The sequence below is a fragment of the Trichoderma atroviride genome, chromosome 2, assembly GCF_020647795.1.
Source record: "Trichoderma atroviride chromosome 2, complete sequence".
Lineage (NCBI taxonomy): Eukaryota > Fungi > Ascomycota > Sordariomycetes > Hypocreales > Hypocreaceae > Trichoderma > Trichoderma atroviride.
This window is the reverse complement of record NC_089401.1, coordinates 4,217,486-4,239,393: the sequence shown is the minus strand read 5'-3', so window position 1 is coordinate 4,239,393 and position 21,908 is coordinate 4,217,486. Positions and strand designations below refer to the sequence as shown.

The 21,908-nt window shown below is 50.2% G+C and overlaps 8 protein-coding genes across 9 annotated transcripts; 3 read left to right on the top strand and 5 right to left on the bottom strand.

The window, feature by feature from the left end:
• Positions 1 to 48: 48 nt before the first annotated feature.
• Positions 49 to 1,285, top strand: TrAtP1_004192 (uncharacterized protein). Its single transcript, XM_014083794.2, has 3 exons — positions 49 to 323; positions 407 to 641; positions 702 to 1,285. Exons 1-3 carry the CDS (start codon positions 258 to 260, stop codon positions 1,028 to 1,030), a joined length of 630 nt encoding a protein of 209 aa, XP_013939269.1. The 5' UTR covers positions 49 to 257; the 3' UTR covers positions 1,031 to 1,285.
• On the bottom strand, positions 1,286 to 4,919 carry TrAtP1_004191 (uncharacterized protein). Of its 2 annotated transcripts, XM_066112199.1 has the most exons (8): positions 3,888 to 4,919; positions 3,436 to 3,513; positions 3,135 to 3,240; positions 2,968 to 3,078; positions 2,635 to 2,913; positions 2,328 to 2,577; positions 1,951 to 2,264; positions 1,286 to 1,897 (listed from the first exon to the last, which is right to left on the bottom strand). In XM_066112199.1, the coding sequence occupies exons 1-8, from the start codon at positions 3,943 to 3,945 to the stop codon at positions 1,564 to 1,566; spliced, it is 1,530 nt and encodes a 509-aa protein (XP_065968282.1). In that variant the 5' UTR covers positions 3,946 to 4,919; the 3' UTR covers positions 1,286 to 1,563. The 2 variants fall into 2 exon arrangements, with proteins under 2 accessions (XP_065968282.1, XP_013939268.2); XM_014083793.2 differs by having other exon boundaries at positions 3,436 to 4,919.
• A 2,076-nt stretch (positions 4,920 to 6,995) lies between these two features.
• On the bottom strand, positions 6,996 to 8,919 carry TrAtP1_004190 (uncharacterized protein; the record flags this gene model as incomplete). The annotated part of the gene is made up of 2 exons (XM_014083792.2): positions 6,996 to 7,066; positions 7,149 to 8,919. 2 exons carry the CDS (start codon positions 8,917 to 8,919, stop codon positions 6,996 to 6,998), a joined length of 1,842 nt encoding a protein of 613 aa, XP_013939267.2.
• Positions 8,920 to 13,154: 4,235 nt separating this feature from the next.
• TrAtP1_004189 (uncharacterized protein) lies at positions 13,155 to 14,651 on the top strand. The gene is made up of 2 exons (XM_014083791.2): positions 13,155 to 13,381; positions 13,450 to 14,651. The coding sequence occupies exons 1-2, from the start codon at positions 13,213 to 13,215 to the stop codon at positions 14,538 to 14,540; spliced, it is 1,260 nt and encodes a 419-aa protein (XP_013939266.2). The 5' UTR covers positions 13,155 to 13,212; the 3' UTR covers positions 14,541 to 14,651.
• Positions 14,652 to 14,886: 235 nt separating this feature from the next.
• On the bottom strand, positions 14,887 to 15,856 carry TrAtP1_004188 (uncharacterized protein; the record flags this gene model as incomplete). Its single annotated transcript, XM_014083412.2, has 3 exons — positions 14,887 to 15,534; positions 15,608 to 15,686; positions 15,765 to 15,856. 3 exons carry the CDS (start codon positions 15,854 to 15,856, stop codon positions 14,887 to 14,889), a joined length of 819 nt encoding a protein of 272 aa, XP_013938887.2.
• A 431-nt stretch (positions 15,857 to 16,287) lies between these two features.
• On the bottom strand, positions 16,288 to 17,198 carry TrAtP1_004187 (uncharacterized protein; the record flags this gene model as incomplete). The annotated part of the gene is made up of 2 exons (XM_014083335.1): positions 16,288 to 16,933; positions 17,011 to 17,198. The coding sequence occupies 2 exons, from the start codon at positions 17,196 to 17,198 to the stop codon at positions 16,288 to 16,290; spliced, it is 834 nt and encodes a 277-aa protein (XP_013938810.1).
• An 823-nt stretch (positions 17,199 to 18,021) lies between these two features.
• Positions 18,022 to 18,660, top strand: TrAtP1_004186 (uncharacterized protein; the record flags this gene model as incomplete). The annotated part of the gene is made up of 1 exon (XM_014083790.1): positions 18,022 to 18,660. The coding sequence occupies one exon, from the start codon at positions 18,022 to 18,024 to the stop codon at positions 18,658 to 18,660; it is 639 nt and encodes a 212-aa protein (XP_013939265.1).
• Positions 18,661 to 18,722: 62 nt separating this feature from the next.
• TrAtP1_004185 (uncharacterized protein) lies at positions 18,723 to 20,463 on the bottom strand (the record flags this gene model as incomplete). The annotated part of the gene is made up of 7 exons (XM_066112198.1): positions 18,723 to 18,888; positions 18,960 to 19,120; positions 19,193 to 19,277; positions 19,343 to 19,368; positions 19,459 to 19,773; positions 19,842 to 20,383; positions 20,448 to 20,463. 7 exons carry the CDS (start codon positions 20,461 to 20,463, stop codon positions 18,723 to 18,725), a joined length of 1,311 nt encoding a protein of 436 aa, XP_065968281.1.
• Positions 20,464 to 21,908: the final 1,445 nt, after the last annotated feature.

Below are 21,908 nucleotides of genomic sequence, written 5' to 3'. Positions count from 1 at the left end.
TACCCCATCCTTATTACGGGATGCTTCCAAGCGGGTCTAGAAGTCTCCATTAAATTATCAATGCGCCACACCACGTGACACCCGCCACCTCAGCCTCGTCGTTCAACTGTGGCGCGCCACTCCTACTTTCTCTACAAGCATGCCATCCTCATAACCATTTCCAAGCTTCGATATATCCAGCCTTTAAGTGAAAGAACCAACATAGGAAAAAAAACCCACATCAACAGCCCTCACATCTAATCAATCAACCACCCAAAATGGCCAATTTCCTCGCCTCCATCTTCGGCACAGAGCTTGACAAAGTCAACTGCTCATTCTACTTTGTAAGTTTTTTTTTCCACTGCTGCGCGCCCGCGTCCTTAACAGCTAGAAAAGATAAAAAAAATGCTAACAACCTCCGTGATAGAAAATCGGCGCCTGCCGTCACGGTGACCGCTGCTCGAGAAAACACGTCAAGCCCTCCTACAGCCAGACCATCCTCATGCCCAACCTCTACCAGAACCCCGCCTACGACCCCAAGAACCGGATGAACGCCTCGCAGCTGCAGAACCACTTTGACGCCTTCTACGAGGACATTTGGTGCGAGCTGTGCAAGTACGGCGAGCTGGAAGAGCTCGTCGTATGCGACAACAACAATGACCGTACGTTTTCATCTCCTTTCTTCTAACAATATATAATACATGGCTAACACACTCAAACAGATCTCATCGGCAACGTCTACGCCCGATTCAAATACGAGGACAGCGCCCAAGCCGCCGCCGACACCCTCAACAGCCGCTGGTACGCCGCGCGCCCCATATACTGCGAGCTCAGTCCCGTCACAGACTTCCGCGAGGCCTGCTGCCGCCTAAACTCGGGCGAGGGCTGCGTCCGCGGCGGCTTCTGCAATTTCATCCACCGCAAGAACCCCAGCGAGGAGCTCGACCGCGAGCTCACGCTCAGCACGAAGAAGTGGCTCAAGTCGCGTGGCCGGGACGAGCGGAGCGCCAGCCGATCGCCTACACCGGAGCCTACTAGAAGGAGGTTTTAGAAGAAAGCGCAAGGCAAGAAGAAATGGAGAGATATAACGTTGCGATTAATGTCGTTTTTATTTTTGGAATTGAGAGTAATCAGGATGAACAGATGGGATTATATGTGTACTCTGCGTTCAAAGGCTCGGCGTTTGGGGAAATTCATAAAGCAAAAAAATGTAATCAGTCATCAAAAGGAGAGTTTTACAGTTCTCGTTAGCATCAGCATTGGATCCTTGGCCTGAATTTCAAAAGGTTGATATAGTTGATATATTTCCTAGCTAGCCAACGCTGTCCATCCCATCGCATTGCCCTGCTTGTGCTAGGCCTAGACCAAAAGAACCCGCTCCCTGCCAACACTAAAAGAACATTAAGCACAAATGCATCATGGTGCGCGCCCATTTATATATATAGTAGTAGCCTGGTCCGATGTGTTGCGCCGTTATACTGTTAAGGTATTTCCCGCCCTCTTAGCCAATGATATTACTCCCAAAGTCTCAGTCCTCACACAAAAATCAGTCACCTTTTTCTTTCATTTTTCTCTTCTCATCTCTCACAACAAGTCGCCGCCAGCCGGCAAGTCTTTCTTTAAATCCTGAGCGAAATCGATCAAAGGGCCGTCGGCTGGCTTGCCTGTCGCTGCGAGCAAGGTTTCAATTTCATCAGGGCTCTTTGCGGCCGGTGCAGAAGCTTCGTCATTGCCAAAATCGATCAAGCTGGTCTCCTCCTTTGGTTTCTCAACCACCCGGTTTGTCGACCTTTTGACCGACTTTGGGGATGCGGCTTGTGTTGGAATAGACGGCCTTCGAGTCATTGGCTGACCGGCTACAATAGGATATATGGCCAGAATCTGTTCAGTCTGCTTTTTCGGGGATGCTGAAGAGTCACTGTAGAAATGTCAGCAGCAAGATCAGGGTACGTCAAGGGAGACGGAACCAACATGTGAGCATTGATTATCCACTCCAGATTCTCTTCGCCTTCCTCCGATTCGCCTGGCCCGCTGTGGACGGCACGGAAGAGTCGTGGAAGCCACTCAACATTATCATGAACCCTTGCGGCGGCTTCTTCACGTTGCCGATCTTCAATCTTTGTCTTTTCGTCCGTTGCCAGCTCGTGATTGCGTTCCTTGACGGCGTTGGCAGTCTTCTCCCATAGTCTCTGGGATTCCCGCTCCTCCTGTTCTTCGATGGGCCGTGCCAGAGGTGGGCTAGGTTTTGATTTGTTGGCATCAAAGAACATGTCCCGGTGGCCCGTCTAGATTTACCCATGTTAGCTAAAAAAACACTTAGTTGCGCGATGAGCGCGGCCAAAACTTACCGCCATATCCTTGATATACATCTCCTCGCTCCACAAGCCAGACAGCTCATACAGAACTTCGCCGGTGCTCTCCCTCTTTATAACACCGCCAATAGCGTTGTAGGTACCTCCAACCCAGCCCTTTGTCTTAAAATCGATATCAGCGGTCAAATCCAGCTCAGGGCATCGCACAAAGCTGTGGTCGCCAAGCTCGTATTTCATTTTGCCAAACAGGATTCCCCTCGCATACATGTTGGGTTGTGTCAGGATACTGCATCAATGTTAGCACTAGTGGCTGCGATTCGGGACAGATTATGCAGAGACTGACTATTGCTCTCCCCTGGACTTGTTGCTGCCTCTGTTCAATAAGGAAAGGAAAGCAATGCCTTCCATCAGACTAGCTGCAGAGTTACCCAGGAATCGACTCCGGGGTTTGAGGGTTCCGTCGATCCGAATGTGATGATCCGGTGCCATGTAGAAATAGCTTGACTTGGGAGGATGGTGTGAAGTCTGTTCGGAGATGTAGTAAGCTCGCTTGCCGCCTTCGAGGTCCCAGTAGCAGGAGAATATTTCGCCCAGGATCGGATTCAACGGTTTCTTGACTCCCCTGCGAATCGTTAGCCAAATTGCGCCAGCTCGCTCTGTTTGGAGGAATGCGTACGGTGGTCGGATATGCCAGCCGCTCAGGTAAAACTTGACGACTGATACGAATCGTTCAGTAGGATCCTCGATTGTCGGAATGTGCAGGAGCATCTCGGGGTGGCACATGAAGCTAAAACATAGTCAGCACTGCCATTGAGCGTATGATGTCGGCAACTATCGGCGCACTTGGTTATTCTCTCGAGCATGCTTCGAGGCTCAAGAATAAAGGTCGGCAAGACAACGCGACTCAGATCGGCACCAGGGCGCAGCTGGGAGATGATGTGAGTGAGAACTGCGTGCATCGTGGTCAGCCCGGTGTTTCCTTATATTGGCCGCTCAGAGTAATGACTAGGGAGCTGGGTTCCGAGAGTCTCCAAGCAGTTGAATGCAGCGCAAGCTTGATGCATCTCTCTGATCGCAAAGCCAAGCAAAGCCAAGCCATTTCCCCCTCCCCCCGCCATGTATATATGGTGTTGCTGCAACTTACCATTGCCCTGATCGGGCTCCATCACCTGGGTATCGTCATCGTTATCAGTCCTCGCATCGTCGGTGGAGGATCGGTTGCCTGCAGTTGGTTGCGTTAACCAGTTGGTAAACATTTTGGAGGTGCAGGGTGGTGTCGTGAAGTAAATGAGAGGTTGCAAAAAAAAAAGTTGAAGATGCACGATCGTAAAGCCGAGCAAGCTTTGCGAGCTCGGAAGACGAAAGGAGGAAGCAGAGATTAAGGGGTGCTTAGGGCAAAATAGGGCATAGAAAAAGCTCGCCCTATTGCAGAGAAAGCAAGGACGAGAGAATATACAAAGAATACTCCTTTCGTCTCTGCCTTGGCGCCGGGTTGTTTGTGTTTTGCAGGTTGTCGAAATGGAACAAGGGAAAAAAAAGAGGTCACTCAGGTCTAAAGAAATGACGAAGCGGAGGGGTCATTTAGCACCGACTTACTACCAGTTGTAGAGGATCTGTTCCTCCGGGGGAGAGCTAGCACGGATGAGAGCCCCATGGCCCGAAAATTGGGTAGTAGCTAGGACAGCTCGGCTGGGAACCAAAGAGAAATATCCAGCGGCCGGTAGCCCCTCTGACTCCTTTTTTTTCTTTTCTTTATCAATAAATCTGATCGAACAAGGGCAGTGGGAAAAAAACAGTAGAGACCAGGCTAGGGCGTGTAAGAGGCGTTCGTGGCGAGAGCTAGCAATCGACGAGCTGCAGCAGGGCGAGCTGGATTCCTTCTTCTTGGCAGCCGGAATCGACTGTGAATCCCAAAAATGTCTGGACGGCCCTTGACTTGGCCTGTAACAGCTTTGGGTTCCTTGTGGTGGGCGTTAAAGCGCCTTCAACGGTGGCGGAGCAGCTATGTCTAAACTGACTGACGTATCTGTCTAACTGGCAGCTCGAGGCGGCTGATGGAGTAAGTGAATAAGACGGCTCAAGTCCGCCCGCTTGGCTCCGGAGAGAGGCGCTTAGCAAAAAAGTTACAAAGGGCAAAGTAAGAAGCGACGGAGAATGAAGAGGAAAGATGGGAGAGAGAGAGGAAAGAAGAAGAGAAAATGCCAAGCCAAAAAGGACGGGAAAGAAAAAACTACGTCAAGCTAGAAAAAGACCAAGATGGATCAGCCGGGGTAAGTTTATGTCTTGTCATGTTTTTAGCCAGGAATGCAGCCAAGTGAAGGCTGCCTTTGTACCACGGCTCTACGTCTATGAGCTGATCTACTTGGGACCGCATCCATGTACACGGGATATACCACGAAATGGCCCTGCAGCCACCCAGATGCGATGAATCATAAGGTACAAGACGGTAGTTGATGGTTTCCAATGGACGCCCATAGCCGGTGCCGGCTGCCGAAGCTCTGTCTGTGTTCACCACCTTGCCTATTATTAGGCCGCATCGTTCGCAGCTCGGGTGCCTACAGACAGACTACGTAAGGCCAGTCGTAGTGGACTGAGGCCTCCTCTGCGGGCGATGATGCCATAGAAAACAATAGGCGGCGGCGAAAAAAAAAAAAAAAAAAAAAAAAAGCTTCTGGAGGGAACAAAGAGCAAGCCCGCCTGGCACATGTTAGACAGGACGCCTTTGCCAGGACATCGGTATACGAGGTACTCTGTACCCCAGCCAAAGGCCAGCATCACATGCTTTTCATGTCCTCTGTACATTAGTGCCCCCAACATTCTATGACGTTGCGCGCTAGGACCCTCCGCAAGGCGCCAGAGCTAAGGCCGTTCCAGACGCATCCAACAGCATGGTTGACATGCGAAAAGCGCTCGGAATTAGGTCAGCGGCATGTCTGTGTGGACGCACACGCAGCAGGCACTGATATTCGGACGCTGGGCCGCGTGGGATGGTGACGAGGCAAGTTCCCGACGGAGTATATATGCATGGGAGAGTTGAAGAGCTGAGAGAATTTATAGCAGCTTGGACATGTAAGGCAGCCAGACAGATGCTTGGGCTGAGCCAAATCCATACCGAGGTCTAGTCTGGTCTAGAAGAAACATACCGATATCGTGGTCCTTTCAAGCACTATTACTGGACCCTTACACTTTACTTACTGAACTGGCACCAAAACTTACTGCACACCCCGAGAACAGCAGTTCCCGGCGCAAGACAACTTCCATTCTAGCCCAAGCGCTTTCCATCAAAATAAACCCTCAATGAGTAATACCACGGACAAATAGCAGGAACCACATAGTAATTTGAAACGCCATAAGCAGCCAACGGGTTTTTTGTGTTTCCCCCCCTCTCTTCTCTTACTAACCATGCATGTACTGCATCATATGAACAAGCAATAATACCCAGGTACCTAGCTATAATAGCTATACTAATAGTTATAATAAAAGGTTAAAGCCAGGGCCATCCTTCCCCAACAAAAAAATCCCTTTTTTCCCCCATGTCCAGAAAACCCAGTTTATCCCATCGCAGTAATTCATTCGGTTGCCGGAACTCTCCCCGAAGCCGCGCGGGGGTCACCAGCCCACGCTCCTCGGAGTCGATATAAACTCCGGCCATTTCAATTTGCTAAGAAAGAGAGAGATAGGCCTGCATAGAATGATAGATCCTACACAAGGAAAAAATAATCATACATAAAAAGATGGGCGTCCACGCGACCTACTACTCTCCCGGTTCAAAAACAAGAAAATCAGCCCCCTTATTAGTATCCCGCCGCTCCCGAGGTATAGGCCAAAGGAGCCCGTTAAGCAACTTGCCACCGCCGGTTCCTTTATGTTGACCCGAGGGATTACTTATGGCTTTTTTTCTTGCATCTTGAATGTCTCCGGCTGACGGGAGCGTCAATTGACCAAGTTGGTGCGTGGCGCCATCTTCCCATGCCCGGATCTGACTTAGTCACAATACCAAGAGTTGAGGCGTCACCTTGTCAATTTATACATCAATCGGTCCAATTAATCTAGCCATCCTCCCTCGTCCGAAAGGCACCTGTGGTTCTGGGTTCTAGAAACAATAAAGAAGATAACAAGAGAAACTTAACAGTCCAGGTATACACACACCAGAATCTTCATGTTGATTATATAACTGCGTTTGGTCGGCCCGGTTTAGAGAACATAGTTTTTCCAAATTACTCTGTCTCCCTCAGCCAATGCTTGCAACAAAAAGAAAAGAGAAAAAAAAAATTACATCAATCGCTAAATCTGACGCTGTTCTTCATATCAGGGTCATGCTCCTGCTCTTCATATTTTCTCTTCTTGGGTATTCATATAGTATGCCTCCGTAGATGCATGTGCTGCTCTCTCATACTGGTAGATAGCCTGATCATTTGGCTCGCTCCCCCACATATCCATTTCCAACTTCCTCTTGGCTCTTCTCCTCTCTTCTCTTCTCCTTGAACCCGATCTTTCGTTGCTTTTGATATCCCATGATACTAATACTAGTAGTCTACTCCAAAAACTCCGGCACGCTAGAAAGCAGGATGCATATTGCTTGCTATGTTGCAGCTCTTTTGACAACGCGTTTGCGGAACGCAGCGTGACCATTGTTCATGTGCGCATGCCGTCGCCAGTTTCGTACAAGTTGACATTCTACGTATCCTCGTAGGCGCTATCCACTCATTTCACTCGTGATATTCTCGAGGAGCCCTTTATAGGGGCTGGAAGACACTGCGCAAGGCGATCTCGGTCTATGCATGCACATTGTCAGCAAACAGATCATTCATTTTTTTTCCCCTGGACAGTAAATACGACAAGAAAACGTGGGCTTACCTTCTTCGTTTTCAAACATGATCGATATATCGTCATGCTCACCCGGCAAGTCCGGTAGATCCAGGCAAACAAAGGCCATATCATCATAATCCCCATCCTTGTCGGCCGGCAGCCGCGGGAGAGGAAACTTGGCATCAATAAACCTGATGCCTGATTTGCCGCTCCTGTGGAAGGCCTCGTACAGATCTGTTTGCTTCAACACAAAATTCATACAATGTCCATGGCTAAACTCTTCGAAAAATGCCAACAGCTGCAGCTGCTTGTCCTCTTGCTTGATGACCTGGATTCTGGTGTATCCTGCCTCCCACTTCTTGTGGATGGGCACAACCATGCGGCGTCGCGCAATGGCAAAGGTCACTGCCAGCGAATCAAAAATGACTTCAAAGCCAAAGACTGCGTACTGGAAGGCATGGAGGTCCTTGAGGTTGTTGAATTCGATTGATCGTATCGTCTGGTTCATCTTGATAAGCTGCAGCGAGTCCCACATGTTCCTCGGCACGTCCTTGCCCACTTGCGATTCTGCAATGGCAATAGTCATATCCGCCTGGGGTTGGCGAAGCAGCTTAAGCACTCTAGCGTTGCTAACCTCCAAGCGCATGCGTAATTCGCCAGGCTCAACATTGATTCTGTCCGTAATCGTGCCATACTGATGCTCCAGAACAATCCTCAGTCTGTCTGCGAGTACCGTAGGGGCCTCCTCTCCCTCAGAGCCGTACTCGTCATTCACGACTCTGCCTGCTTTCCACTGCAGTCGGCTGAATGGCGACATGCCAAGCGGCTCGCGAAGGCTTTGGGCAATGGTGACGCCGGCAATTGGCACATCGGCGAACACTTTCTCGCCGGGCTCTACAGATGTACCCGTGAGTAAAGAGTGGAAGCGATTCCGCTCCTTTTCGTCACCAAACACCATGACCATGCGTCCCTTTTGCCGGCCATTTTCAAATTTGACCGAAAAGGCAGGCAAGTCTCCCTCAGCCCTGAAGAATCCAAACTGCACAGGCAGCGGGGGAGGATAGGAGTGAGACACTCCACAAGCCGTCCTCGTCTTTGGTCCTGTGACAATTGCAATGCGGAACCCGGTGTGCCAGGTCCGTTGGCCCTGAGGGCCGTTCTCTTTTCGGAGTTTTTCAAAGAGGGCTAAATCGCAAGAAGGTATCGATTCCTTGGGGAAAGCACGGGAGTTGGGATCCGCATCCAGGTACTGAAACGATCGGAGGGTGTTTCGAAACACAACTTGTTCGTCTGGCCGAGGCTGGAGAGTCGCCTGGAGCTTCGTGGCGTAGTCGTACATGTTGTAAAGCATCTTGTAATCACTCTGGGATAAGTGCAAGGCCAGCTTGAAGCCACGCGGCAGGCGCAGATCAAAGGAAGAAGTCTCAGGCCTCCAGCGGATATCTTCCCACGATGGCCCGGTTCCTTTGCTTCGGTCTTGGATAGGTAGCTGGATATTGCCATCTTGGCTAGATACCACAAAGATGAGTCCATTCTGCCTGCTGGGTCGCACCAAGGAAACCATGCAGGGGAAGCGTAGCTGCTTGTTCTCTCTGCCTTGCTCCATCAAGAACACATCCGCCGACATTCTCCCATAGCAAAACGTCTCTGTCGTATCACCTACGGGGAATGCGTCCAGTAGCTCCAGATAATTCATAGGGTGCTGCATCGCGGTGAGGCCGCCGCCCCAGTTGCCCGTCATCAAAGCCACCAGATCCTGGCTGAGAGGGGGGGTATTCCACCCAGATGGACTTGTCGATGGTTTGCGGCAGTACCGCATCTTCTGGAGGCAGGATTTCGTTCCGCTTCATCGAGATTGCCAGTTTCGTCAAGGCAGTGACGAGATTCTTGGCCACATCAGCAACCTCGGGGTCTGGGGCTTGGCCTTGTGACTCGACAATATTGGGAAGCACCTCCTGGCAAAGCCAGTATGATTTGGCCAAGTTGGAGTGCGCCTGTTGTCGGTCAAGGTCAAGCTGCATCTGTGACTGGGGGGTCGTTGGGCGATCTCGTATAGCCGCCTCCAGACCCATTCTGCCCTTCAAAAACCACCATAAGCTACCCCGCGCCAGTTGTGACTGAGTGCAGGACCCCAGTGGCCGAACTTGCTCGGCATGTAGTCGAAATAGTGCAAATAGGTGCCTGCTTCGGGCAATAAAAATCCTGAGAGCCTCACTGGCGGCCGCTGCGTCGGTAACTCGCACCGAAAGAGCTCTCGAGGCCATGGACGGCGGAGGACGCGATGCGGGCTCATTCTGCGTGCCGCTGGGGCGTCGTGGCATCTGCCTTGGCGGGTTTGGATTGTTTGGCGAAGCGTGTGCGCTGGAGGTTGTAGACATGGAGGTAACAGGGCTGTACTCGGTGGGCTTCATTTGGACTTCGGGGGATGTAGGTTCTGGCGAATCGTTCAGCTCGCGGGATGGAGGCAGCTTCTTCTCGCCCCAGTCGTGCTCAGAGGCCGCACTGGCGGTGCGAACAGCTTTGGCAAAGGCTCTTCCTTCGGCCAGTGCCATCTGCGCGTTTTGAACTTCAATAAAGGATTTTCTATTTTCATCATTTCTACCTCCTGGAGCCCCCAAGAATCCACCTGGAGAGAGTCCTCCTGGTGAGAGGTTCCTCCCAGGGTCCAGCGAGTTCTGGCGGTCCACCCCAAGCGACGAATTTGTCCTTGTCTTTGGCAGAGTCTTGGTGTCAGCATCAGGGCTATAGATGGACGAGAAGGACGTCTGAACTCGGGATATGGGTTTAGGTATGAAATCATCCTGTGCCGATGAGATGTCGCTGTTCGAGTAAGAGGGCTTGCTGGCGGGGGGTTTTGGTCGGCTCTGAGGAGGAGGAGACGACTGCTGCTGGCCCTTTTGCCTCGACACCTCCATGGTAGGGTTCTCACACTCGTCACCGCCCTCGCCGATGACGTCGGGGAACGTCTCCGTGAACCTGACGGAGAGGCCCTTGCGGCTCGGTCGTGGGCTTCGCTTTGGGGATCGCACTTCGACGCCAGCGCCTGGGGCGAGAGGACGGTTCTGCTGGGCCTGCTGGTTGACGGCCAGCGCCTGGGGAAAGCGGGAGATGCTGGTGTCGAGCTTCGGCAGGGCGACGGTGGGAGGCAGCGGTGGAGGAGGATGTGTAACGTTGAGGGTGTCGGCCGAGCTCAGGAAGGCGTCGAGGTTGGAAGCATTGCTGCTGCTCTCCTCCAGCTTGCGTTCCTTGCCGCCAAACAGCTTGCCCATCAGCCGTCCCCTCTTGGACGACTTGGCCTCGTCGGCCATGTACGATTGCGCGCTGTCCATTGTTGACCGACTGCAGCGCCTGGTGTGGGCGGGATGATGCTTCTGGCGCTGGCGCTGGCTCTCCTGGACGTTTCTGCACCGCCAAGATATGGTGCGGTGTTGGCACCCCCCGTCGCCGGCGCGGGAAAAACACTGGCAGCGAGCAGTCTTTGCCTGTCTTACTCCCCGTGCGCGGCTGGAGTGCTGCAGTTGCAGTGCAGAGGCTGAAGCCGCAGACAACGGGCGATGAAGCTGTAGGAGGGACCGAGTTGGCCAGCCAGCATATGCAGAAGGGTGCAGGCGTGGGCAGGCGGCAGGAATGGCGATTGTACAAGTATGTATGTTTTTTTTTTTTTGGGATGCCACTCGTACAAGTACCACCAACTGCTACAGACGCCTGGGAGGGTGCACTTCTGCGGCTGGTTTATTAGGATTTACTCGCGCACCAGGTGCTATGTCGTCACGAGGGAATCCAATTGGCCTTGATCGGCGTCTCCAGGGAATGGCAAGGAAGTTTCAGAGCATTCAAGACGGCTAGACCACGCAGCGAGCAAACCCACAGCCCTTTTGGAGATGGAGACGACCCTTATCACAGACCCAGGGGTGCAGGTACCACGAGGCTTGTACCTCCTCGCAGGGACGGGCAGAAAGCTGGCGCCGGTACTCGAAAATAGAACCTGCCAAGTACCGCGGGATTCTCTACTGGTCGATACGACGGGCTGCAAATGCTCGTATTCTCGCAGACTCTGTCCCGTTGTGCAGCTTCGATGCTATATTTGCACCTGTGCCGTTGTTCGTGTTTTCCCCTCCCAGTGCCTCAACCACGCCACCTCCAGCCTGCACATCCACAGTCGTGAGCTAAGGCAATCTAGGTGCTCTGCTCGCTCGCAGTGACCTCCATTTCTCTTCGTCGCTCTCCCCACCAACCAGCCCCTGAGCGCCTCCTCCTTGTGCTCATCGCGGGCCAGGAGGGGCTTCGTAGTGGCTTAATAGTGGGGTTCGGCGCCCATCTGCCCCAGCCTGATGGCGCCTAATTCGCTGGAGCAGCAGAGCTTGGCTGGTACCAGAACAGCGAGCACAGAGTTGGGGGCTTCGCCTCCATTCTTTAGCGCCGAGCCTAGACGAGCATCTCAACTCTCTCTTTGTTTTGTCTGTTGAGTGTTGGCTCAGTGCCAAGTCAATACACCTCCAGGGCCATCAATCAACCGCAGCTTTCCAGGGCCTTTCAGGGACATGTAGCCGCTTCGAGTGCCAAACCCGGCTAATCCAAGCGTTGGAGCCGGCCTGCGAGATCCCTGAAACCGAGCGCCGTGACCACCCTCGCCCAAGGTTCAAACTCATCTCGTTCAATATTGAAGGACGACGCATGCAACCGCATCCCATCAAGCTGTTGTTTCCCTTTTCTCGCATCCCTTGTCGGCTGGCTGGCCTTGTCCTCTCTTCGAAACAAATCAGACTCTGCGCGGGTGAGGGTTGACCGCCCAATAGTTTCCATTCTACAAGGGGAGTTAAGGAATGGGCCGACATATTCGCTATAGTTGCCCAGGTACATGCATATTTCCCAATGTTTCGAAGATATTGACTCAAATTCAAAGCCAATTCAGAACTATCGCAACATCTGAACAAGAAAAGGATCCCTCCAAGAGCAGTGATACTGTAGCAGTCGCAACAGTCGGACTTGGATTGGTACAAGTACCAAGTCTTTTGGGGCCAGGACATGATTTGATCTACGCAGGTTATAGCATGGCGGGCGACTGGGGGCACATCAAGCCAAGATCTTGTCTCCTAGTCACCGTATCTAAGCCATCCCATCCCAAATTCGAAAATCTCTGTGTGCGCTTGGAGATCGCGCCTCCTAATCGTGGGTTGCACCGCGACAATCCCGCACACCCTCCTGGCACGAGCGCCCAAAATAGACGCAGCCTCGCATGCGTATCCCTCAGTGCTGCGAAGGAAGCCGACTCATCGCCATCGTCGACGAAACATCGTATTGCCGTTGGAACCCACGCCTGAAATAGTAGCATTGTTCATTCCAGCTCCGTCAGGGAGCACTAAACTGCAGGCTAGGCCGAGGCATCACTAGTGGCTCTATTTCCTAAGATTGCAGCTATTTTTGCGCCTGTTCTCGAGCTGCACTCAGGCGTCTGCTGGGTAGACGATACTTGCGCGAGCACAAAGCCCCCCGAGCAATTCGTTGTCGGGTACACGTAACCTTTTCCGTCACTTCAACCGCTATCGGCTGCATCAAATCTGCAAGCCCAGCCCCCGCCAAACCAAGTCAATTTGTTTGTTAGTTTTAGCGGACGATAAACCGTCACGCGACATGTAGCATTTGATTACTTCCACTCCCAATACCACGGGCCTTTATCGCATGCAATTTAGCCAATATTCCATGGACCCCATCCGCCTAGAAATTAAGATTGCGGGCATTCCCATCGTTGCTACGCGGTGCTTTGGGCGCATTCCGGGCGCAAGCGAGCTGCCCACGCCGAACCGTTGCTCTTTATTTCCACATTTGGTCTCACCCATATCTAACATTAAACTCAAGTCCCTGTGGCTGAGAGACGACGCATCTAGATTCAGCAAGCGGAGTGAGTTATCGGCGCCGCGTCCGTGACCCCACTTCGGAGCGAGTCTCCAGTATTAATCAAAGATGCCGTTATCGATAAGAGATAACGCCCGATAACCGCTAGATGAATCATCATCTAGTCCTAGTGTGGCATCCCACTTCAACTTTTTGATTCGCCTCATCTAATTCCAATCTTGCAGAAGAGCATGTAGCAGTGCCTCCCTCCCCGAGTGGCATGCTCTCTAGGTTGCTGAATAGAATCATGGCTTCAGAGGTCAAGATGGTCCCCATCCCTCGCCGCGGCGTGGACTACCGCGGCAAGATTGTCCTTGCGCCAATGGTGCGCTCTGGAGAACTTCCCTCCCGTCTGCTGGCGCTCAAGTACGGCGCTGACCTCGTGTGGGGTGAGTACCTATATACAGACCTTTTTTTTTCTATAACATCCCACAGTTGCTAAACGTCAACTTAACAGGCCCCGAAACTGTTGACCGCGCAATCATCGGCACGACGAGACGTTACAACGAGGCTACCCAGACGGTCGAATGGTTTCGAGTTGCTTCCCACGGACAGAAAGCGCCGCCGCCAGACGCAAAGGAAAACATCATCTACGCCACTCACCCCGAGAAGGAGAAGAACAGACTCATCTTCCAGATTGGCACGTCAGACCCAGATCGCGCACTGCAAGCCGCAAGATTGGTCGCAGCGGACGTTGCTGGCATTGATGTCAATGCCGGATGCCCCAAGCCCTTCAGCACCAGCGGCGGCATGGGCGCTGCCCTGCTGCGGACTCCAGACAAGCTATGCGCCATTCTAGAAACGCTTGTCAAGAACATCACCCCCGAGTTCGAAATCGGCATTAGCGTCAAGATTCGCATTCTTGAAACGCCAGCTGAGACCGAGGCCCTGGTCAGAAGACTCGTCGCCACGGGCATCACTGGCCTCACAGTCCATTGCCGAACCACGCCAATGCGTCCCCGAGAGCGTGCTATCCGTGGCCAGCTGCGTATGGTTGCCGACATTTGCCACGAGGCCGGCGTGGCCTGCTTGATGAATGGCGATGTGGAGTCCAGAGACCAAGGTCTAAAATTGGCACAGGAATTCGGCGCAGATGGCGCCATGATTGCCGTATCTGCGGAGAAGAATCCTAGTTGCTTTAGGGCTGAGGCCGATGGAGGCCTCGCTCCCTGGGAAGAGGTCGTCAAGGAATACGTCAAGGCGGCCATGGATGTCGAGAACCGATTCGGCAACACAAAGTATCTCTTGGCCCAGATGGTTCCCGGAAAAGCCGGGCTCCACCAGCCCTTGACTCAAAGCAAGAATTATACAGCCGTCTGCCAGATGCTGGGTCACGAAGAATTTATGGAGCAGGCCCAGGAGGCAGACGTCAGACGAGGACTGGACAAGATGCCACTCAAAAAGGGTAAATCAAACGCCACTGCCTTGGCCGCCGGCGGACAGACTGGTCAAGCAAGAGTCAAGACACAACAGAAAAAGGCGCTATCCGAGCGAGTAGCTAGTAGTGCGCAACCGGAAATAGAGTTGAAACCCATCATTTCTGTTTGATGAAGCTCAAAAATCATAGACAAAATATCATAAGTAATGAACAGTAGATATATCCAATAGCATATGCCTCAATGGCCACATATTCATAACCCAGCTACAGTATTTGAAAATGAAAATGTATTTATATAGTCTGAAATATCTCTGTTACTATTCCACCAGCATCTCATGCCCATCTTACTCCTTTCTTTTATATCTCGTCTCAGCCGTTTTGAAGTTTCCAGGTGAACCGAATGAGATGTAAAAAAGAAACGGTTTTTAACAACCAAAAAAAATCTCTATGTAATAGTACAATCGCTTTTTTTTTTTATAACACACACATGTTTCCCGCGCCCCCTTTTATTTTATTTTATTTCCCCTGCTTAACCCAGTTCTCCAACGCCTCCCGCACGTCAGTGACCTTGTCGTCAACGTACTGTACACCCACCTCCCTGTGGACCTTGGCAAACGAAATGGTCTTTTGGATACCCTCGCGCAGCTTGACGTGAGACTCGGCCACGGCGGGGAATTTCTGCTCGTACTTCCACGCCAGGTCGGAGACGTTCCTCATCGTGATGGGCAGCACGGTCCAGCCGGCGCCGACGCCCAGGGCAAAGGGCATGGTGGCGCGAAGCACGACGTTGCGGTTGCGGGTGAGGATGCTGCCGGCCATGGCGGCGACGAGGACGTAGATGGCGCCGGGCATGAGCTTCTCGCCGCTCTCGCGCGGGGGCGCCAGGGAGGCGATTGTGCGGGTGAAGGACTGCTCGAGGTCAAAGGCTGAGTCGACGGTCTGGTTGACCTTATTCTCGGCGGCGACGGCGACGCTGTAGAGGAACAGGCGTGCGCGGCCGACCTGGACGGCTAGGCGGTCGGTCGGGGTCGGGGTCCAGGACGGCTGCTCGTCCTCGTTGCTGCTGCTGTTGTCCTGGATGGGCTGGCTCGGGAGAATCGCCGGCGGTGATGGTGCTGAGGGCAGCGGGGAGTAGTGCTCGGCTTCATCGTAGATGGGTTTTCTCTGTCCGTAGTTCCAATTAGCATGTCACGGCTTTATAAAGAGAAGATGAGAAAAGAGAAAGAGAGGAACATACCTTGGGAGCCTCAGCAAAGGCGACCGCTGGAGAAAAAAGCAATACCACCCAGGGCGGCTGCGGCCAGCGGCGCAAAGCGCTAAATCAAAAGATGGACAAGTCAATTAACCTGCACACACTGCTGAGGAGAAATGTATATTGAATTCCAATTGCCTACCCGTTGCAGGAGCACTCTCGCGGCCATGATTGCAGGCGGTTCTGGCGAGCTTCGAGAAGTTTCAACGACGTATTTTTGGAAAAGGCGCTCATGCGATCGGATCTTGTCCCTACCCGCTCTATTCCGACTGATAGCGCGGCGCAGAGAAATTCCGGCCCGGGGGGGGGCTTGCCAGGTCATTGCCGAATTGGGAAATTCAAGGGACGAGACGACTCTCAATCCTTGTATTTCTACTGCATGCCTTTTTTAAATTTGAGGAAATAGTAGATGTTTTCTTCGTAGCATCGCTCGATTATTTCTTCTTTTTTATTTTTACAATTTCGTTTCGCTCTTTTTTTGCATAAGTTGTCGTCTTTGTTAACATACTTATCTCCAGCAAATCTGTACCAGGGCCCCCATGTTGATAACCTTCAGAATAGCTACCTCTTCTTGAGGAAGTCAGCCTTCTCTTCTTGTCTGCAATATGCAATATTTTAAAATATGCTAATTTCCATCATAAATATTACTTTGTACACATTACCAATCATAATTTGGACTTCATCTTCTTGGCGGCGGCTATTCTTTGCATCTGCTTTTGCGGAACTCCAGCGCACATCTTCTCCACCGCCGTATACGCCTCCTGCACGCTTGTATGCTCATATGTCCGCCTGTCATGTCGGAAAAACTGTTGCTTGATACTCAACAAGCTTGAATCACTAAGGTGACTCCCGAGGTCTTTATCAAGCTCCTTGAGAACTTGTTTCAAGAATTCCAACGGGTCAGCTCCATCCGCGCTCGATTCCTGTGAGAGCGGCTGAAGAATCTTGTTCACGAATCCACAAGCCAAAAGTTGGTCAGACGGAATACGCTTGCTCATCATCAGGGCTTCTTTTGCTTTTGCTACGCCGAGGCGATCTCGCAACGCACGTGAGGCGCCCCCCTCGGCTGCAAACCCAAGCGACGAGAATGGAAGAAGCAAGTAGGCATGAGGCCGAGCGTATATAAAATCGGCAAACGAGATCAGCGCCGCTGGAAAGCCGACAACAGGGCCATTCAGGCCCACGACCAAAATCTTTGGGTGCGTATAGAACGCCCGAGTGAGGTCGATGTTGTTGAACAAGGATGCCGCCAAGATGTCTTTGCGGTTTGGCGCTGCCATTACTTTGCCCAGATCAGACACATCCGCGCCGCTAAAGGGAGTTGATGACAGATTAGATACCAGAGAGAAGACTGAACTGAGATTGGACAAATAATGATCATGGCATACGATGAAAAGAACCGTCCGGTCCCAATGAGCAGAGTAATGGCCACCTCATCGTGCTTTGCTATCTCTCGTAAACACTCCCCAAGAAAATAGAATTGCTCTTCGTTGAAGGTATTTAGCTTTTCGGGCTGGTTGAGAGTAATTACTGCAATGCGCCTATTATAATCGACTTTGATAGCTTTGCTCGCCATTTTTATCTGGTTCATAGAAGACAGCAGCAGGATGGGGATGGGGATAACAGCTCTGGGCGAATATCAAGGTTATAAACTAGGTGTAGTACAACTATATACATGTACTTGACACTACGAGTGTAACGACATCTAGATTAGACCTAATAAAGTATTTTGTTATCTAAATTGTGATATAAAAAAGCACATGCTGGATTGCATGCGACTTAATTATTAGTGTGGATCTTCTAAACGTATACGAACAATTCTTCGATCTAATCCTGCGCAACTAAGGCGCAACACAGTCATTATTGCAGCGTATTTATTATTGTTAGTCTATTTCATCACATATTAGCCCATTGTGCCTTTTATCAAAAAAATTGCTTTTACAGATTTGTGCAAAGCTCCGGAAGGATCTGTTGAATAGTAAACACATGATGGCTGCGGGGTGTGCATGTTCTGGCCAGCGGAAAAGAACTCGTCAGCCCCCATTGCTTACACGCCAATATTGGCGCCCGCACGGGGGCGGTGCGCATATTCCGAGTTCCGATTCCATAGCCTATTAGTTCGGCATTTACAAGATAGATGGTATTGTGTACTGCACCTACAGAGTATACTGTGATGTACTTGGTCGACCAAAACGGTATTTATGCCAATATTAACACCTGCATCATCCAAAGCTACAAGTTTAGTAAACATTTATAAGTGTGTGTGTGTGAGATTGCAAGAGCATACATAATCCCGTAGACTTACACGATAACAACATCTAATCAGAAATTTTATAACCTCGCTATACAGTGAAACTCAAGCTCTGCATTGCGTGCATTCTGCGATAACTGGTGGCACAATGGAGCACTTTTCCAAAACGTCGTATCTTATCCCAATATTGCAGTCGCAAGACTATGAGGTTGTCCCATTTTGGGGGCGAATCCGCAAGTCCAGCGGCGAAGACTTCTTCTTTTCTGAGACTCTCGCAACAGAGTCGACGATACCATACTGCTTGATGCTAAAGAAAGCAACTCTTCCGACATTGGTAGAGACATCAGAAGTCAATCCTGCCATACATTCAAAGAGCCAGTCTGTTCACTCTTACGAGAATACGCCTCCGCATTTAATCACCTTGTTTGAATTATCCAGCCCGGGTGTCTGCTCGCATCCGTCCACAGCCCATGGCGGGCTTTTGTCAACTATTTTTGACGAAGCCATGGCCCATACGCTGGCTGTGCACTTCTCAACTGATCCAGAAAAGATCGACGACGTAAGGAGAACTCTATTGACGTCGAAACTCGAAGTGGGATTCAAACGTCCAGTCCGGACTCCAGGGTTGTTGATAGTTAAATCATGGTGTGTAGCATACAATGGACGGAAGCATTGGATGAGGGCACAAGCTGTTCAAATAGAACCTGTCGAGGGCCAAGCACAGGGACGAGAAGAAGTCAAGTTGGAGGCGTCTGGGTTGTGGATAAAGACGAGTTCTAAATTATAATCCTCATAATATATTCTCTCCTTTGTATACTCTATTCTCTATTGTTTGCTCATCGTGTGCGTTTATCTAAGCTGCAGAGTGACTTGGAGCCCCTTGGAATCTCGTTTGGGAAATGGCGCTCCCAAATCGTGAACAGAAATCAGATCCTCTTTCGTCGTGCCATTGTTTTCCACATTAAAGTGAGTAAAGATATACGCAATTGCAATATATATCTCAGAGAACGCCAAGCTATAGGGTTTCGGTCCAGTGTTAGCCCACAGTTTCCTTAGTTTAATGCAAAGACGACCGCCATCACTTACTGCATTCCAGGGCATATCCTTGACCCAAGGCCAAATGGGCTGAGATATTTTCTTAGTTGTTTACTGTCTGGCTGAAGCCATCGATCCGGACGAAAAGTGAGCGGTTCCGGGAAGAGCTGCGGATCTTCATGGTGAAGCCTTGATGTCATGCTCACAGGTACCTTTCAAGGGAAAGCCTCAGTTAGCTATCTCAAGACCTATCATGGGCAGAAGAAGAAACAGTTTCGACCTACACCAGCAGGTATGCGCCATTGGCGATACTGTACGTCGCCAGTTTTGTTTACTCTGGGCAGCCTTGAGCCAACGCCATGAGCGAATCTAGGGGTGAGATGTTAGCACATTTCGGTCAGCTCTTTGCACCGTGTGAGTTCGCGTGACCCTACCGAAGCCCTTCCGTAATAATAGCAGACTAAAGTTACGAATTCGGCAACATGTCAGCTTCTGGCTACTGCTAATTCCCCTCCCATTTGAAACTGCGGCCCAAAGGAGAAGAACTAACCAAGTACGGCAAATTCTGAAGAACTGTAATGTCGAGATCGTCCTCGTTTAGGCTGATCTGTGCGTCGACGAGTTCTTGGCGTAGCTTCTTTTGAATATCTGCATTTTGAAGGATATAAAAGGTAGTGACGGATAATGCGTAGCCAGTCGTCTCGGTACCAGCAACAATAAATTGCTCTGCCTCTTGCAGTAAGCGCTCACGGAAGTCTCCTTGTTCTCTATACTTGTTGGTCTTGATACATTCAATGAGACACGAGCGTGATTTCTCCATGTCAGACGGCCTTTGGATCGTCTCATCGACGCAAGCCTCCAATCTCTAATCAATTGGTCAATACGCTTAATCCATACCTCCAAAGTACAACGGCAGAATCTTGATTGACTCACTCTGATTAGTTTTATTAGTGATTTCGCGGGGTCGCTCAACAATCGCTTGAAAATGATATCGGGCATCATCATCATCAGGGGCTGAAGAAATCCGAGAAAGCGCATCGTAGTAGCTGCCTCGAAGAATAATCTCAAGCCAGATTGGAATTCTTCGCCTAAATCTTCAGAGTCAAGCAAGTTCAGCGAAGCCGGCAAGGCATATGCCGACACCGTATCCGCTGCTATACACCGGTACAAGTTTGACATGTTTATCGGCCTTCCCATTTGAGCGTGATGGCTCATGATGAGGCCGGCCTGCTTCACTTTTTCAAGAATGGTGGGCACGAAGCCTCTGACAGCAACTGGAGATAGCAGGTTTTTGAACGTTGCGCGTCGACTTCTGTGCACATCGTGATGTTCGGTACTGACGGTTGCACCAGGTCCACCAAAGACTCTGTACCACCAGCCATATTTGTCCAGCTTTTTGACCGGAGAGAATGCTTCCACGCAGAAATCAGCATCTTTTATATGCACTTCGTATGGACTAATGCGCACAATTGGTCCTACAGATTATAGATACTATCGTCAGCCTTGTTATAAATCACCAGCATTCCAAGACTCTCTGACCATATTGTTCGTGCATCTTTTCGATCCGGCGTGTATACTGTCCACTGCATATGACTTCATAGTAGAATTCATAGAGTAGAGTACTTGCTGCCAACTTGGGACCTGGAAATTTTGCAAGAGGTGAAAACCAAAGATGGTAAATGGCTGTTCCCGCCTGCCAAAGGGCAAGTCCGCCCAATAATAGTACAAAAATAAACATTGTTTTTTTATATGAATCACATCCAAATGCAATAATGTAGCTTAATTTCAGGTCATCTACATCTTTTTTTTTTTTTTTTACTTATACTGTCTATATATGCCAACCAAGAGCAAAAATATTATTCTTCATTGCTTATCAACTCGGGTTGTACACAGATAGGTGTGCAGCCTTTTCACATGTGATGCTTACTTTAGTCATGACTGCATGTTCAGCAGGATGCCCATCGTTGTGTCGATTTTTTATACGTCTATTCTGGCAATATTGTTCCAAATAAGCGCTAAAATCTTATTTAATTCATAGTTCGGATTTCTATCTGATGAGCCGCAAGACGTTATCTTTCCTTCAGATATTGCGTTCGTTTGTATCTCGTTCATTTACACGGCGTGACCACGGAGGAACACGTACCGAAACGGATAGATGACCGGAACTACATATAAGCAACAACATGAGCACATATAGATGTGTATATTTTTTATTGGTCTGATAATTGCCGCGATTTGCTGCACACGAGTCTTATTTTTGATTTTCCTTACCCATCATTTTTCTGGTAACGCTTTCTGACGAGCTATCGCAAGTAAGTGATTCGTGTATTCACAAATGTATCTGCGTATATTTAGTACCAGTATTGGCTTAAGTGGGGGAACAATGCTGAAAAGGCAATTGCCTTATCTAGAACGGGCATATAGAGCTTGATACCAAAGATCAGGCTGCTATCTGAGGCTTGTCTGACAATTTATTCCATCTACTTGGTCTGCTGACTTGTTTAGCTCGTATAAGAGAAATCTAGGTGGATATAGAACGGCTAAATACAAGCCTAAACCTTCTGTCCTTGGCATCACGGGCTCGCATATGAGACCTCGGAGTCTATTTCAGGGCTGGCATCTCGATCAGGCATCTTGGTCGGAGATTTTGATCGGGGATTTTGATCAGAAGTTTCTGGAGAAGTTGCGATACGATATCGAGAGAAAGGTGGTCAAATTTCACAGTAGGAGTTGGAACTTATAAGGCCGAGTCTTGAAAAATTCACTGCAGTCTTTAATGTGACAGCAGAGTAGCAGTATCCAGATATATCAATCTAGATCAAATTAACAATCTGATCAGGGTAGAATGTTCGGGTTCACTTTGCTATTTTCAGGTCACGGTTGGACTGCTAGCTAGCTATTGAAATGCCTCAAGCCAACGACCAACAGCCAATGAGGAGCGAGATTTGCTTTGAGGAATAATATTCAAACGCTTAAAGTAAACTGGTGTATCATTGGCAC

What these genes read in the sequence shown, in the direction of transcription:
- TrAtP1_004192 (XM_014083794.2), top strand. Translation starts at nt 258, where the DNA reads ATGGCCAATTTCCTCGCCTCCATCTTCGGCACAGAGCTTGACAAAGTC. An exon ending in TCAACTGCTCATTCTACTTT is followed by an intron (nt 324 to 406) that starts GTAAGTTTTTTT and finishes CCTCCGTGATAG; the next exon opens with AAAATCGGCGCCTGCCGTCA. An exon ending in ATGCGACAACAACAATGACC is followed by an intron (nt 642 to 701) that starts GTACGTTTTCAT and finishes ACACTCAAACAG; the next exon opens with ATCTCATCGGCAACGTCTAC.
- TrAtP1_004191 (XM_066112199.1), bottom strand. Translation starts at nt 3,945, where the DNA reads ATGGGGCTCTCATCCGTGCTAGCTCTCCCCCGGAGGAACAGATCCTCT. An exon ending in CAGATCCTCTACAACTGGTA is followed by an intron (nt 3,514 to 3,887) that starts GTAAGTCGGTGC and finishes AACCAACTGCAG; the next exon opens with GCAACCGATCCTCCACCGAC. An exon ending in ATGCTCGAGAGAATAACCAA is followed by an intron (nt 3,079 to 3,134) that starts GTGCGCCGATAG and finishes ACTATGTTTTAG; the next exon opens with CTTCATGTGCCACCCCGAGA.
- TrAtP1_004189 (XM_014083791.2), top strand. Translation starts at nt 13,213, where the DNA reads ATGCTCTCTAGGTTGCTGAATAGAATCATGGCTTCAGAGGTCAAGATG. An exon ending in CGGCGCTGACCTCGTGTGGG is followed by an intron (nt 13,382 to 13,449) that starts GTGAGTACCTAT and finishes TCAACTTAACAG; the next exon opens with GCCCCGAAACTGTTGACCGC.